A 17869-nucleotide genomic window follows, 5' to 3' on the forward strand; every position below is an offset into this window, starting at 1 on the left:
TAATTTCGTAGTACTTTTGACTAGCTTAAGAAAGTGGTGGTTTTTCCTATGCAAAGCGATTGTTGGGAGTTGGCGAAAGGTAGCGAGGTAACTCTCTGATTATGTGCATTTTTTCAACTCTATCTATAAACACTTTATGATGCACTTTGATTTTGAAAATAAAATATCTAAAATAACATAAACATTTTATACTCTAACAGTGGTTCCCAAATTTTTTCGGATATGGAACCCTAAATGTTCGACCCTCTTTTGGATGAACCCCGAGACTTTCGGGAGCTGCTAGTCTTCTAATTTGATTTCAGTGTGTGTATATGTTACTGTGAATAACTGAAACTGGTGGTTGTTGACATCTACCTATGAATGTTGACAATCACAGAGTCGTTTTGGTAAATGTCCGAAATATATACTAGGTCTGGTTAAGTGCCACTACACGGTATACATTTGCCTGGTATGCCCTATACTGAGGTTTTTTTAAGGTTCAGTGCCACTGCTTGGCATACATTTGCCCTACATCAATATTTTTTAAAGTCCCACTGTCAGGTATACGTTTGCCCGGTTCTCCGAAGACTGATATTTCTCTTAATCTGTCTTCGGCAGATATTAAAATATCGAATAAATATAGTAATATCAATGAATAAATTAATATAAAATCGGATGTAACAAATATTTTGGGACATTCACTATGCGATTGCTGGCATTCACCGGTGAATGTTGACATTCTCTTGATTTTGATCATTCACGGTAACATATATACTGAACATACATGAACTAAAATGTGGTCTCCATAGAAACAAAAACAAAAAAAAAAGGAAGATAATAATTAGAGATACATGTTTCTTCATTGTGGAATTCGGTGAGTTTTATTTTATGTAAAATACTAATGCACTATTTTATAAATGCGTCTTTTTAAATGTCCATTCAATATATCGTTATATGATTGTTTTTTAAAATTTGCTTTTCTTCCTTTACGAGCATTTTAATTGAATAATTTAATAAAAATTACGCAAATAATAAATAAATAATGCGAATCGAATACAAATTTAATTACATTTCTCGGGATTTAACTGATTAAAAGAAGCTCTTACTCGCGGAAACCCTGTGGCTCTATTACGGAACCTTAGGGTTCTACGAAACGCCATTTGGGAACCACTGCCTTATAACACACTTTATTTTCCACTTTTATAATTCGTTTTCCAAAAAACCTTAACATAGATAACTTCAAAGCTTCAATGAACAAAACTTTTATGAATTATATTTTTTATGACGTTAAAATATTTTTAAAAAGATAAACAGATGTTTTGTTTCTCATCTTTTCAAATAATCTATCGTTCGTCCAGGTGAAACAGTTGGAGGTCGTTTTCGTTCAATCAGGTTAAGTTCTATTACAAACAATCATGGTACTTAAAATAATATGCTTTTTGACAGTTTTAATATCTTCTGGTCTTAGTCATAATGCAGGTGAGTTCGTTGAATAAACTGCTTTTAAATGTCATAATTTTAAATAAATAATAATCTGGATTGAATACCACTATAAATGTTTTAAAAATGATGATAGAAATAAGCAATCAGGATTGTGTTCAGCCGAACAAAAGACAGGACACTTGTTTTTAAACACTATTTCTTTTTATATAAATTATAGTGTATCGACCCCCCCCCCTTTTTTTTTTAATTTTTTGTGTTGTTTTACTGTTTAATACGTGACTACAAAACAACAGTAGAAGATTTTTAAATAAAATAAACGGTCATAATATAGTTCAAAATATTACGGTAAAATGATAAAGTATACTTCGATGTTAAAATGTTTTGTAATATAAATCAAACTAATAAATTCATCTTTAAATTACTTCTCACGGTTTAACTAATAGTCTATATAAAACCATGGTGGACACCGCTGTTGCCGCTATTTTGGTTGTTCAACTTAAGATTACATCTTGCATTCTTACACAGAATAAGTATTAAACTTAACATTTCGAAGATGTCTCGAAAATTATACAAGGAGTATGATGAAATGAAAGATATTTACATTCGATAATTAGTTCAGCAATTATTAATTGTTAAGCTTGTAGCAAAAAATGTCATGCGGTTCGCTTTACAGACAACATAAATGCAACTACTGAGTCGAAACTTGACGTGTTGACATCTGTTAACGAACTTAGAATGATTGTTTTTTTCAAAATTCTGATTTGTTTTAATGTTATTGGAATTTTAAGTGCTCTATTCGAGATAATTTTTTTTCACTTTTTTTCACTATACTTAAAATTTTTAATACTTAAAAACTATATTAAAAAAAATTTGAAAATACAATGGGATAAAGAAAAAAATGCAGAAAGTACAACAGAATAAAGAAAAACATTCGACGATTATTTCTAGAATTATTGACAGTTACATTTCTGTTTAAAAAATACGATGCGAGCACATTTGCTATCAGTTGAAAAAGAAGTTGCGTAGTTTGGCATGCTAAATGAGCGATTTTTATTTGTTAAATTGGTGCTAGCTTTTTTTCTTTTTTTCGAAATTGTAATTTGTTTAAAATTAGTGATTTTTACTTGAATTTTTCCCAGTTTTCAAGATAGCCCAGGATATTAAGTGCCCGGATTATTCTGAGCGTGTAACTACAACTTATATCTAAATTTTACATTGTATTCCTACTTTACTCTGTTATTTCACTTGATTTCGCAATTCGGCTCCCTACGTGATCGTGATTTGCTCTTTATTTTGACCCTTGTAACTGTTCGTTGAACGTTGGACTTAAGCGTTCGCTAACGCTCATAAACCTCCTCATTCTTAACCACTAAACCTCAACCACTAAATATTATAGTTTCCTATGAATTCACATTTCTAAATTTCAGTATTGAGGCACACAACAGCTCCAAGTCCTCACGTTTCTCCCAAATTCGCAAAATGTAAAAAAAGAAGCAAAAAAAAAATAATAAAGCGTGGAGTCCCTCCGCACGGAAGAAGTTAAACTTCGCAACCTGCGACGTTAGTTGTAGAAGAATCAGCAGTCGTAGAAGGATCACTAGTTCTATTCAACGACTCTTTTTCCTGCTCGCTTCCGTGCTCTGTAATCACGGTAATATTGTGCATTTTTCCCTCGTGAACCTCTTGATCCAGTGCTTGTGGTTGACTCATCGTCTCGCCCTGGAAAATGTATTTCTATTAATAATGTATGTGAATGCGTCATATTGTAATTTCAGAAGAGAAAACCTAACAATCAATTGATATTCACAAGAGACGTACCTTGACATAACCTTAATTCCGTAGCATTATCCTTGGGTTCACTCTGTTCATATTGTTTTCACTCCTTTTTTACAATTGTTATTCACTAAATTTGAAAATAAATAATACTACCCTATTAAATTATATGTGTATCAAAACAAACTAAAAAAATGTTTATAGAAAAACAATACTTTTATGACTTTTATTATTTTTATGCTAATGATAACCAAAACATTATGGAAATGAATGAGGGAAAACTGAATCTTACCACGTGATTTCCCGGCCAATAAAAATGCGTTAAAAGCGTTAAACGTTTAACGCAACCTTGTTGGAAGTCGCATAAGAATTATAACTTCAAAAAGAGAGAGAGAATAATGATTATCGTAATAAAGTAGGTGAAGATTGAGGTCGTATGGTGCAGCAAAGTTCTTATTTAAAAATGCCTGAAAAAGAGCATTCGAATAACAAAATTGCACCATTCGTAATTTTAAACGTGCCTTGAAGCTCTTCGTTGTTAATGACGCTTTTAAAATTCAAGCAGTCAGATTTGAAGATGGATATCTTAGAACTTAAACAGGGTGGCCACTCAAATCAGATTTCAAATTTCCCTGATTTTTCCAGGTTCTCCAGATAAATATCTTAAAATTTCCAGGTTTTGTTTCTTTTTTCTTATAAAGTGTAGGATGTGTACAAGAAAAGTGTAAGTATTATAAAATATTTTATTCAAAATATTATTTTTTCAACATATCATCTTGAAAAAAAATAATTTATTTTGACGATTTGGCAAGATTGTTTTATTTAATTTTTAATGTTTTGGTACAAAATTTTGAATCAAAAATCATTAATGCAACAATTGTAAAGATTTGTCGACAAACATTGCTGTTAGCGATTGTAAAAAAATGTGATTGGTTGGTTTGCAGAGAAAAAATAATTCATAGATTTCTTTGAATGAGAGTAGAAAAGCTTTTAGAAAAAGGGTGCAATATAAAGTCTATTATTATTAAGTTATAACCAACTAATTTTTGGAGAATTCATAAAGTTAAAAATGCAAAAACATTTTGTCAAAATAGAAAAAAAATTTACCACCAAAGCATTGGAACAAACTTGAGCCATAAATGGATTCAGCCCAAGGACAGAATTTAAAAACAGAAGCTAATTTCCTAATCCCTTTTTCCACCTCCACCAGAATCTTTCCTAAATTGCACAGTCCCATAGCGGTCAAAGGTTTCTACATTCGTTTAGCAACCGTGGCAGAATTTTATGTGGCATTCTAGTTTAACAGAGCTGTAATGGAGCAAATTTTGATGCAAGCAAAGTATCGCTAAGTTGATGATATTTCAACTGTTTGGTGATACATTTCTGTTTAAAAAAAGTGGGTATAATGGAGGAAATAATTTAAATTAAGAAAATTAGTATATAATTTAAATTGATGAAATTAAAAAAATGATCATAGAAAAAATTTCCAGCTTTTCTTTAAAATTCCCTGATTTTTCCAGGTTTTTATCCAAATTTCCCTGATATTTCCAGGTTTTTTCCAGTATAAAAAAATTCCCTGATAATTCCAGGTTTTCATGGTTTTCCAGGTGGGTGGCCGCCCTGTTAAAATGTTAAAAAAGTAGGAAATTTAATGATTATTGTAATTTTTAATTAACAAAAGTAAACAAGCTAAATATTAACTTACAAAAGGAAATAAAAGCTAACAATTAAAATAAGCTATGCAATTAATAGTTATAAAAGGAAATTAACAAAGGATTACTAACAAAAAAAAACAAGCTAACAATTAATTGTTAGCAAAAAAAAAACAAGTTAACAAGGAATGTAACAAAAAATAACTATTAAAGTTAAAAAAAACTAACAATTAAAAAAACAAGATAACAATTAATAACTAACAAAAAAAAACATTTTTACGACTAAATATAAATGAATTATTAAAAAACATGAAGCTTAAATTTCTCTTTTAAAGTATTTTTAACTTGTATTTAATTCCTTAATTAACGCACTGTTTATGTAGTACATTTTATTTTATTTTACATTCAATATTATTAAAGTAAACTATTTTAAACAGTGTATTATAGGTAACGAAACAACTTTTAGAGTTTTTTATTGCATGGGCCATCAAATTTCGAAATCGCTAAAAGTGTGCTGCGGCGAAGAAAAAGAGGGAGAATCAGCGTTTTATATAATATGTATAATGATATATATTCTTTGTTTTGTTTCAGAAAAGATCCGTAAAGCCATGTACAATCCAGACCTTTTCGAAGGTGACATACTGGGCATCGATCCCCAAGTAAACTATTTTTTCTTCCTCTTTTAATTTAACAAAAATACATTTGTTGGTCAATTCTATCTAATATACACGTCGTAGAGTTTTTTTCTTTCAATAAATATGGCAAACTATTTTTATGCATTCGTCTTTGGTATATTTCAAGCATGTCCTTACAAAATGTTTCTAGTTTATTAACTTACACCCTTGTGCAAATTAATTGAAACAAGCTCAATAAATTCAGAAAACTAAGAGAAAATGCTATTTTATTTAAATTTATACAAATTCAAAAATTTTTAGTACATAATATGATCTCCACGACACTTTATTAACATTTGGACACGATTCGGCATGGATTCCACGAATTTTTTACAGTCATTTATAATATTTGTGTCCTTGTACCACACATGAATTAACGCCGTGATTAGCTTCTCCATAGTTGTACAGTCCATATTTAATAGGCGATTCTTGCATATGGCCCAGAGATTCTCAATTGGGTTGATATCCGGAGAGTTCCCTGGCCATTCCAATGTCTCAATTTGATTCTCAGACATGAATTTCTTGACAATTTTGGACGTATGGCAAGGAGCTAAATCCTGTTGAAAAATCCCTGCTCCATCAGGATATCGTTTCTTCAACTCTGGAACAAGTTTTTTACCCAGAATAGTAATGTACTGCTCAGAACGCATCATACCGTCAATAGGCTGCAAAGGTCCAACCCCATTGTAACCGAAACAACCCCAAAATATATTCTTTAAAAAACACGAAAAAAAAAGTTTGTTTCAATTAATTTACACAAGGGTGTATTTACACTAACAAAACGTGGTAAAGATTTGTCAATACATGTCGACGTGGCTCGGGGGAGGGAGCATTCGATGAGGTGAGCCGTGCTCGAATCCCAGCGATGGCTGGTCTATACGAATTCCACACTCGGCTCGCATCGACTACAGTGGCTGCCTGCATAAAATATCCTTAGTGGTTGGCGGATCATGGGTTAAAGCCCCCTTGTCGCCAGGCTAACCGTGGGAGGTTCTCGTGGTTTTCCTCTCCATGTAGCGCAAATGCGGGTTAGTTGCATCAAGAAGGCCACCACAAAGGCAGATTTCACTCAATACTTGATCCAGGAGTCTTCTTTGATTGGATTTAAAATTTCAAGGCTTCAGAGTTGAACATTAGTAGACCCAAAATTGGGTCGGCTGTTCGAATGCGATCATAAAATAAAATATAAAATGCATGTCGATAAAAATATATTCACGAAATTACCTACCTACACTAATAGGTGACCATTAAATAATGCCTCAGTAGCAATGGTACCTTATAAAAATTTATTTGACCTTTTTACAGCAAAACATACAACGGATTGCAGGTAACGTAACGCTAGTTTTTCTCACAAATGTTCAATAACTATCATTATTTTTATGGCAAATATCCAATATAAAGAATAATTATTCACACACTTACTTTAATAAGCCCTGAGTTCACAGTATGAGGAGAATTGGGCACCGTGTTGGATGTATGTCTTTTAACTAATAACGCATGAATTAAAAATTTGTAAAAAAATTTGATTGAATTACTTCAAATTTAATGCTTGATTTGGTGTAAATAGCACAAAATTAAACAGTTATAATGCATTGGACATTTCGTACGTTCAATTTGGATCTTTTCAGATCCATTCCTTTTCTCCAATTTCAAAATTTCATTAACCGAGTGTCCTGGTCAGTTAAGTTCTCTTATATTTCAGATAAGTTATATAAAAAAAGAAACATTTTGCGGTGTTCAGGAAAAGTTATGCGATATTTCTCTTCGTAGAAGGCGATTACGAAAAACTAGGCATTATTCTTTCAAAATCTTTTGCTACTGTTGCTAAGCAACGGTTTTATTGAGATTTTTTAAAATACCACAGGCCTAATTTTGCTGCATCTCAGAAAATTATTTAAAAAAATAACATTTTTACCTATCAAGTATTTAGGCATTATTTAATGAAAAACTTCTTTAATCTTTGCAACTTTATATTAGATTAAATTATCTTTTAACTCTCACACAATAACCCACCTCTCATTTCCCCTAACCACAGCAACTTAAATTCGCCGATCTGAAACTCCGCAGAATATAGTTCAACAGGTTTAGGTACCTGTGCATCAAATTTCATTATAATTTTAAAGTGCAATTTGAAGACCATCATCCCCTTTGTTTTAAAATGAATCAAAAATGTTATACAGGTTATTCTGCAATTATTGCTCTTAATATATAATATGCTCTTAATATATACTAAGTGTGACAACCGGTCATTGAATTTCATTTTTGAAATTTTTACCTTTTCGTTCCTTGAAGCTCGCCTCTTGAAATTCTTAGTCGCCATTGGCGCCTGTGTGTCGACTTCTTTGATCGACACGTGCGATTTCGTCATGTTTTCGGTTTAGGTGTGACTCGCCTCTTACTTGACCCTTCTAAAAATAAAAGGCTGCTGAAAAATTAACGGGGCAAAAACACGTTTGATTGGAACATTAATTTTTGAGGAAGAAATAAATCCTGGTATAAATGCTGAGACATCCCCGCGTTGAACCTCAGCACAAGCAATAGGAAATTTGTTCTTATCCTTTTCCGACTCTCCAACCAGAGACATGACAGTTATTACTCCTTCGTTGGTAAAAAAAATGTTACATTGAAAAGTCTGCAACTCTATACTCTTATCCTGGTGCTCCAGCCAGATTTTCATTAACTAACACAATGAATGAGGTAGCTGCTTTGTTTGCATTCACTAAGAACTTTGCAGTCTCCACTTTGTTTTTCCAAATCATCCTCGGGGGTGATGAAGCATCCACGCCTTGGGATGCAGTTCCCCGTGAAACAATACTTTCGTCATTTATCGAAAATTCCCGTTCAGTTTTTCGAAAGGAAGATGCGGGGTGATTCCTTAGCGTCGGGTTGACAGCCGCCGAACTTTACGGACCACTCTCAAAGAGTTGTTGTATAAATATATAAGTTCAAGATGTAAAATAAAACAGAGAAAAATTATAGACATATGAAGAAGAAAAAAAGGGGGGGGGGAATAGTAAGTAAAAATAACGAACAACAGTTTAAAAAAAAAAAAAAGGATGAAATTTTATTTATAAAACCGGAAAAAAAGACATAATCTTTTCATCAGCCCACACGATTATATCCGCAAAACAGAGTGCTTTCTGATATTCTATCAATAAAGCCAAAGCAAAATATATTAATACAATAGTGTGAGGAGCACTCAAAAATTTTTTTTTATAAAAATTACAACAAATAAAATAGAACACGAAAAGTAAAAATGAATAAAAATAACATATAAAAACAGAAGATAAAATAAAGGAAAAAGAAAAAACAGTATGAAAATGGACTAAAGTGAGTAACGAAATCAGATCAACTTACATGGACGGGAATTTTTCACGAATGATTTAAAAATGTTTTCGCAAAAAGATTACCAGATTACAAAATATGAAAACAAAGTCCAAATTGAGTGTAACAAGAGGGTTTTAAAGTGTCATTCCTACTGCACCATGTATATATATATATATATATATATATATATATATATATATATATATATATATATATATATATATATATATATATATATATATATATATATATATATATATATATATAATTTGAAATTTAATTTGAATATTTAATTTGAAACTATGCCTCAAATAAGCATCAATAAATGATATTTAAGTTGAAAAAGCAATTCATACCAATTAATCTCAAGGCTGAAGATGAGAAATTAAACTTTTCTAAAACTAGTTTATCAGAGGATAGAAATTTGACGATAAACTCATTCCAAGATAAATAAATTAGTTTTTGAGAATGTTTACCAACTGTTTTTTTCTGATCCGATGTAGATGGCTCAGAATTTGAAAAATGTCTTCTTTTTTTTATTCCACGTAACTTCTGCGATCTCTAATGGAAGTACTTTATGCTTTCATTTTTTTTATAAAGATTCTAAAAATAAATATTAAAAGCTGTCAATGCGAAACACCGTTTAAGTCATAATAAAATTTGTTACTAGGTTTTAATTAACTCATTTATCTGTGTGTGAGAGTTGAATTGATATCAGAATTTTAATCGCTTTCCGATTAACGAAATACCAGAATGTTCAAACCTCTGTTGCGTCTCTGTGCATGATAACGATGCAAGTTTTAATGATTTCCTGCCCACTAGAAGAAGAACCATTTTTAATATAGAAAATATTATCCCCAAATATAATTTATTAGCATTTCGACTACTTAACTTTCCGACTTGCTCTCAAATCTCACCTTTTGTTAATTGGCACAAAACTTTCCATTTATTTCTAACTACAACAAATAGAATTTATTATCAAACGGACTTTATCACCAGTTGAAATTTCGACCGCCTTCTGACTAGCTAGAGTGCTCAAATATTAACTCGAGCTCCATGCTTGATCTCCATTTCATAGCCTCTAAAATTTTTTGAAAATTTAAATTTTGACGACTTTTTTGAGAAAAACAAATTGACAGTTATAAAACTTGAAAGAAAAGAATAATCTAAAACAAAAAATTTTAAACTACGTTTTTAAAGAAGGTTAAGAAAATATTTTTTTTTTATTTTTCCTTGACGATAAAGATTCTAAATAAACTCTTATCACCCCGCATATTTCGAATGTGATATGCGTTTTCCGTATTAGTTGTGGACAAAATAAAATGATTTTATTAAAATACACTTAAAAAAACATAGAATAAATATTTCTTTATTTTTTTAAAAAACCTAAAATCATTTAAAACATGAGAAAATCCTAATACTTTCTAAATGCCAACTTTTTTACTCTTTTTAGGATCGAAGTGCCATTCCATCTGAGAAAAAACGATGGACAAACAAGAAAGTTCCATATGTGATTGATGAATACTTAAGTAAGGCAGATTCTAGTTAAATTTAAGAGTTTCTAACTATGAATAGCGAGTAATCGAAATTACCAAAACGAATTACCTGTGCCCGTATTTACATTACACGTCCCCCAACCATGACCAATACCTCGCCCATTTCAGGGATCTATCTTCAAACATCCATGGTAAAAACGTAAAGTAGGTCAGGTGACGTGAACAGTGATTAAACTATAGTTTGTCCACGGTAAGAACTCCCCCAGCCACAAAGTCTGAGGCAGTCTGCTGCTATGGAAGCAAGAATAGTGCATTTCAGGGAGGGTAGCTTCTCTTCAGTCTAAGGCTTCCCCTTCTCTCACTGACCCCAATCAAAACCAGTCCTAAGCAATGACCCCACACCCCTACTTGAAGTAGTTATACCTCGTTACCATAGTCACCGCCATGGGTCCAGACGAATGGCTAGGAGAGTTCTTACTTTAGACAAACTATAGTATGCCTCCATACCACTGCCTTTCCTCTTTTTGTACCGGGAATGACCGAAACCAAGAGAATGTCGACGTTTACCGGTGAATGTCAACAATCACATAATCGCTTTGGTGTAATATTTGCCATATCTGATATGACATTAATTTATTCGATGATATTATTATATTTATTCGATATTTTAATATCTGTTGAGGATAGACTAGGTCAGTATCCGGAGTACCGGTTAAATGCATATTGGGCAGTGACTCTTCATAAGCGTCGTTGAACAGCCGACCCAATTTTTAGGTTTACGACTACCGATGTTCAACTCCGTAGCATTGTAACTTTAAACCTAATCCAGAAGACAAGGGAACTCCTGGATCAAGTATTGGGAGAAATTTGCCTTCGTGGAGGACTTTTTGATGGAACTAACCCGCTTTTGCGTTTACATGGAGAGGAAAACCACGGTTAGCCTGACGGCGAAGGGACTCTAACCCATGATCAGTCTACCACTGAGGATATTCCACGTCAGCACTGCGGTCTGTGCAAGCCAGATGTGGTTTCGTATTGAGCAGCCATCGCTGGCATTCGAACCCGTTTCACAGCATTGAAAGGTGAACGCTCTATCCCCTGAGCCATCGAGGCTCGGGCAGTAACTTTTGACCTTATAAAACGTTGGTGTAGGGCTTACCGGCCAAATATATACCGGGCAATGGCGCTTAACTAGGCCTAGTATGTATTTTGGAATTTTAACAGCTCCCTGTTTACTCCAAAATAGTATATTGATTTACTTTAATCAGACGCAGATTTCCAATCATTGAACCGGTGAAAGATATTTTTTATAGATTAAAATTCATTAAGTCTTTTCTCCACACAAAAATATAACATTTGACTGTAAAGCTCTGTTTTGATGTGGGTTTAAAAGCAAATAACAGCTTAAATTATTCATTAAAGGTTTCCTATCGCTAAATCTTTAAATAAAAAAGCATCTACTTACAGTTTTGATGTTTAAATTGTCTTAATATAATTTGATCTCCAGTTTTTGACAACATTGAAACAACTACTTTTTTTACAATTTTAAAAATTACAGCTATATTTTTAACACAATATTCACAACTCCCTTGTAATGATGCATGTTATTTATTAATTTAATATTTCAGTGCCCAGCGTATCAATTATTTATGATGCTTTTGATGACTACCAACTCAACTCTTGCTTGAGATTCGTTCCAAGAACAACCGAAGCTAATTACATCAGAATATTTCCTGGAAGAGGGTATGTATGTATTTTCAGCCGATTTCGTCCCAACTGTTGCTCTAGGACTGTTTTAGGGATAATTCTAAAATTTCACCATAAACCCAAAAGAATTTAGCTTTCTTTTTTTTTTCAACATAACTTCTTAAATGTTAACATTATTAGTATGAATCAAGAGCAGTATTTTCTAATGTAGTTTATTCAATATATTTAGCAAGTTATGCAGTTTATTAAGTGGGTTTCATTTTCATGACCGTCTTGTTCACTGTTATTTTTACTTATTTATTGATTATCTCCTATTCAATAAATATTTTACCATATTCTTTTGAACTAATGTAGTTCTTTTTTGGAATTAAATTCGTAAAAATGTATTTTTCGATTTTTCTAAGTCACAAAATAAGTTATGGATCAAAAAATAACTAAATTTGATCATATAGTCAAGCCTCCAGAAAGACCACCTTTATTTACGACCACTTTTGGGACTTTTCCCATAGACTTCATGTTGAAGAAAGCCTTTAGAAGAGAACCTCTCTCTGTTACCGGTTTTCATGGTGCCAACAGAATCTGCATTACTGCACCATGGAACTGGCACCGAATAAAATTAAAATCACTAGTGAAAAATCATGTAGTATCTTCGATAACATTTTGAAGTCAGTGGAAGTAAACCTTACGAGTGAACAATCTCGATTAACAACCATTTTACTGTGGAAAATTGAGTAGTCACTCCCGAGAGGTTTCACTGTATCGTTAAAATATTTGATAAAGTATATTTTTCACCATCTACAATCGATGACATTAAATTTCTGACTGACCAAGAGGGAATTGGTAATTTTTATCCGATTTACTCAAACATCCGTTAATGTTGCATTTATTGAGGGTAAGAATTTTCCTAATCCAATAATAAACAATCATTAAAGTAATTATGCAGATAGTGTTCATTCTTGACTTCACAACCAATACTCTTATTTTCAGTTGCTTTGCACATGTCGGGATGAATGGTGACGGCGAGCAACCTGTGTCCCTCGGTGAAGGTTGTGTCCATAAAGCTGTCGTAGTTCACGAGCTCGGTCACACGATTGGGTTCTGGCATGAGCACAGTAGATCAGATCGTGACAAATACCTCATTATTTACTGGGACAACATTCAAGAAGGTAATAAGAAACGTACATTATCCAGCAATACTCCTTATTCACTTCCGAATACAAATAGGATTATTAATTTCCATAATCCTTCTATGGACACACACATCGGTAAATAATAAGCAATAACAAAATAACATTTGCTGTAAGCAATGGGATATCTGCAAGTGACGTAGTTTGGGTATCTCGATCCTGATTGGTTGTTGAAACGTGATATTTGTTTACGTCAGCAACTGTTCCTCCCATTCTATTTCGAGTACGCCAAGCGTTTTAAGTACCAATTCTAACTAACTAACTAACTAATCAACTTTTTTCAGAGTACCTATCCATGTATGGATATCTGCTCTTTCATCTAAATTGGATAATATGTGGTGGAAGGGAAGGGAGGTGCTGCGTTAACATTAAGTTAAATCTCAGAATGAACAATAATTGATAAAATCAAGTCTGAGTCATACATAAAAATAAGTCGCAAGTTGATACATAATACAGGGAACAAATTGAAGATAAAGATAAAGAAAGAATATTTACACTATTTACAAATTTACAAAAGGGGGAAGACTCCCTGTGCACTCTCTCGCCTCCCACCGGTATAACCGGGCTTCTAAGTACCAATTCTCTTAAGTAGCACAACCTATATTCTTTCACAAAAAAAAATCTATCACAAAGATTTCAATTTTACCTCTATATATTTACACAAGGACAAGAGCGAAGCAATGTAGGGCATAAGCAGATTTTTTATGCGTCGAAGTTGCCAGGTACACACAAGAAAAATATACCGCGTTTACAATAAAATACATAAACAGATAATAAATCAAAGTTAAGTAAGTAAAAGAAGTAGACTAGAAAGAATTATATTTCAACAAACAAATTCGATGTGGCTGTGCATTTAATTAACTTTAATTATAATTTTAAGTTATGTAGAGAAACTTAGCTCAACTTAAATACTCCATGCTGCTGATAAGGATTAGCTAGTGCTGACGTCATAGGTCACATAGGTGGGTATCGGTTGTCTTCTTCTTCTTGGAGTGCAAGTTCCCTATTGTAGCTGCCCCTTTCCTTCTTGGTAATGAAGAATTGACACTTTTATTTAAAAATTACAAGATACAGTTACAAATACGATTCATTGTTTTAAGATGGAATTTAATATGTTATGTAACTTAAACGATGTAGGTAGTGCGTCCTGGATCACTATAATTGAAATGATACGGCAAAATAAATTTAGGTAATAAGCAAGCTTGTACACAGACGGTGGTCACTAAATTATTTTTGATTTTCTCACTATTGTATTGATAAGCACTGAATATAGTGATGTTTTTATATGATTAATTTATGCAGGGAGAGAAATAATGAATGTATTTAATAAGCATTTTCTAAAGCAAAGCAAAGGAATATGCAAAATAAGGGTGGCATTAATGTTTAAAGATAAGAAAAACAAAAACTATGTCTAAATGTGACTAATGACTATTGAGAAAGACTATATTAACCTTTTGCTTACGGCGCTTAGCATGATGAACCCATTATGGTCCACTTATTGTACCAGCAATAAGCACAGGTTTCAGGGGAGTCGGTTGAACATATACCAAAAAAGCTAAAACTGACTTTTTTAGATGTACTTTTTCTCAGCATCTAAACAAGATATTGCCTCAGTTTTTTTCCCCAGAGAATATTTACATATACATGCGTTCACTGTTAATGCTTATCTTTGACAGATATGTCTTAGAAAAATTCGTAACTGGGATCTTTTAATTTTTTTTAAAAAAGTTTCATCAAAAATCTTTCATAGCTCAAAAAGTATTCCTGTTTACGCTAAAACATAATCACCGCATACAACAGATAGAATCTCAAATATCCCCAGAAAATTTTAAAGCGATAAAGTAGTGTTTTAGAAAAGGGTACATCGAAGTTAAGATAATCAGTTTTAACTTGATATACTGACTTTTTTCGATTTACCCATTCTGTTGACATATATTCCCCTTATCGACTCCCCTTAAAAACATCGAAATTAGTTTGAGTAAATAGTGAAACTTGAAAGTGTTTCTAGCTCTCATCCTCCATGTTGACGATATTATAATAACACACTCTCAGTGTCGGACAATTGAACATGTTAGTGTGTTTTTTTTTTAATTACGCGTTCCTCAATCATGATTTTATTTTAGTTTATAACCGACGTTGACCACCCGACCCGCGATTATGAGTTTACGACTATCAATGCCCGTAGCCTTGTAAATTTGAACCTAACCCAAAAGACAAGGCAACTCTTGGATTTAGCATTAGTAGAAACCGTCGTATATGACTTTTGTTAGAACTAACCTGTTTTGCGCTACGTGGAGAGGAAAACCACGAAAACTTCCCAAGATAAGCCCGACGGCAAGGGAACTCTAACCGATTATCCGTCTACCACTGTGGTCGGGGCGGAGTTCGTATCAACTACACCTCGCTGGGAATCGAACCTGGCTCACCTCAGAGCCGCTCACCTGGAGAGGCTAATGCTCTATCCCTTAAGTCAGTGGTTCTTAACCTTTTTAAGCCGCGACCCAAATTTGAGAAATATGTACATGTCGCGACCCAAAAAAAAGTCAAAGTTAGGCTGAGTAAGCCACAATGACTTCTTCTAGGAGGTGTTGGTATTACTTATTATTTGGTGTATTGCTAACTTTTTTGGTTCGACTCATCGCGACCCAAGAAATATGCTTCGCGACCCAATTTTGGGTCGCGACCCATAGGTTAAGAACCGCTGCCTTAAGCCACTACGGCTCCTTCCAATTGTGATTGAAGTAGATAGATCCTCAATAGTGATAATTGTTTTGCTTTATTTCTGGCATAATTATTAATGTGCATGCTTTACTATTTTTTTTAACGTAAATATTATTTTCGAGTTGTTCTGTAGTGTTTTTCTCTTTTACATCCCATTGGATAAGGGTTTTAAAATTGTGTGGTAAGGGTGGTGATAACGGAGTACTCTACGCATCGGCGTGTAGTGAAGCGACATTAGATTATAACTAATATACCGTAGTTACATAATTAATTATAAATTATTAATTATCAGGTATGAAATCTCAATTTCTCCTGATGAATCCTGAACAGAATCTTCTACTGTCGGAATTCGATTACGATTCAGTGATGATGTATGGCAATTACGCATTCTCAAAAGATGGAAAATCGATTACAATTGAGGCCAGAAATGGACAGAAACTGCCCGAAAAAACAGAAGAAGGATTGAGTAAAAAAGACATCGAAAGAGTTAATAAAATGTATAAATGCTGAACTGAAGTTACAAAGACATTTCTGCTTCTACAAAATAAGTTACTAAGCTAATTAAAAAATAGCTTCATATTTGAATAATGATTTTCACACGGTTTCATTTAATATGTGTGGGGGAAAGGAGGCACATGCAAACAATTTTTTATTTCTTTATCTTTTTTAAAAAAATATAGTTAATTTTTCGCAACGAAAATGTCCGTTAATTTTTAATGTTGTCGAAATCATAGGTCTTTAAGCCACAAGGTGAGGTTGTTTTTTTTACCAGTGGTGCCATCTATGGCCAAGAAATTGGCTTCTATCACACCCATACGTCACACCCGTTTAAAGGGTGGACCCATTCATACGTTCATTCATTCACTCACAGACTGCAATTATGACCTAAACCAGAGAATGATCCATCTCCAATTCAGTACCCCCACAGATATAATTTGTTATTAGAACATGGAGGAATTTGTGACCCGACAGATTTAACGAGCACTAGTCACCATTTACTACACGGGTAGTCTTCGGCCGCCTAGATTGGAACTCCCCTTCTCATCGTAAATTTTTAATACAATATTTTCTTACTTTACGATATTCAATCATTCCGAAGTGTCCCCATAAGGATGATTTAAGTCTCATACATATATCCAGAATGTCTAAGTAATATGCTACAATAGTTAATTTCAGCTTATTGAATTAAACTAGTCTTCACTTGAAGAAGTCAGTGATTAAAGTATATACTACAGCTGATAATTTAAAGAAATTGTCACTGTACAAATTGAATTGCTCATCACTCCGATATATTTGCAGAAAAGGAAGACTGGAGCTACCAACAATTGAGAATTCTTATGGATTTTGAAATTTATATTATCTGAGCAAGGAATACTATGTTTATACGTGCCCTTTGTTTGCATGTGCTCTCCTCTCCCCTGTATCATATTTAATAAAAAAAAGAGGAAAATTCTTAAATGTTTAATAAAAAGTGTAATATTTTTAATTGGTTAACCATGGTTCAATGAACTCTACAATAAGAATAATTTTCACTATTAAAATAATTTTGTGGCAACCTGTACTACATACAAATTTTTCTGTCCAAGTTGAACAAAAGTTTTTTGACTCTTTGGTTTGTTAATATTTGTTTTGTTTTTTTTTCAAAATGTCTAAGAAATAATAAATGGTTTGTATTGAACAGTTAGAATGTTTTTAGTATAAACGACTATTCATTTTATTCAATTCAGATTTATTAACAAGAAAAGTTACTGGAACAGTTAATTGAGAAAAAGTGAAAACAGACATTTTTGAAACAAAAAAAAATCATAAATTACTATGCCATGAGGTAGGTACTTTATTTATGTCGAACTACAGCTGTACAATGGGCTATCGGCGACGTTTGGGAATCATCCTTGAGGATAATCCGAAGA

General features: G+C 32.8%; 1 protein-coding gene across 1 annotated transcript; it reads left to right on the top strand.

Annotated features, from left to right (window-relative positions):
- Positions 1-1313: 1313 nt before the first annotated feature.
- LOC107445158 (astacin-like metalloprotease toxin 5) lies at positions 1314-17639 on the top strand. The gene is made up of 6 exons (XM_071178226.2): positions 1314-1458; positions 5439-5506; positions 10302-10377; positions 11973-12087; positions 13039-13217; positions 16252-17639. Exons 1-6 carry the CDS (start codon positions 1395-1397, stop codon positions 16467-16469), a joined length of 720 nt encoding a protein of 239 aa, XP_071034327.1. The 5' UTR covers positions 1314-1394; the 3' UTR covers positions 16470-17639.
- The last annotated feature ends 230 nt before the right edge of the window (positions 17640-17869 follow it).

This window comes from Parasteatoda tepidariorum, chromosome 6, assembly GCF_982258835.1.
Source record: "Parasteatoda tepidariorum strain Cologne lab strain chromosome 6, Ptep-v5.0, whole genome shotgun sequence".
Classification (NCBI taxonomy): domain Eukaryota; kingdom Metazoa; phylum Arthropoda; class Arachnida; order Araneae; family Theridiidae; genus Parasteatoda; species Parasteatoda tepidariorum.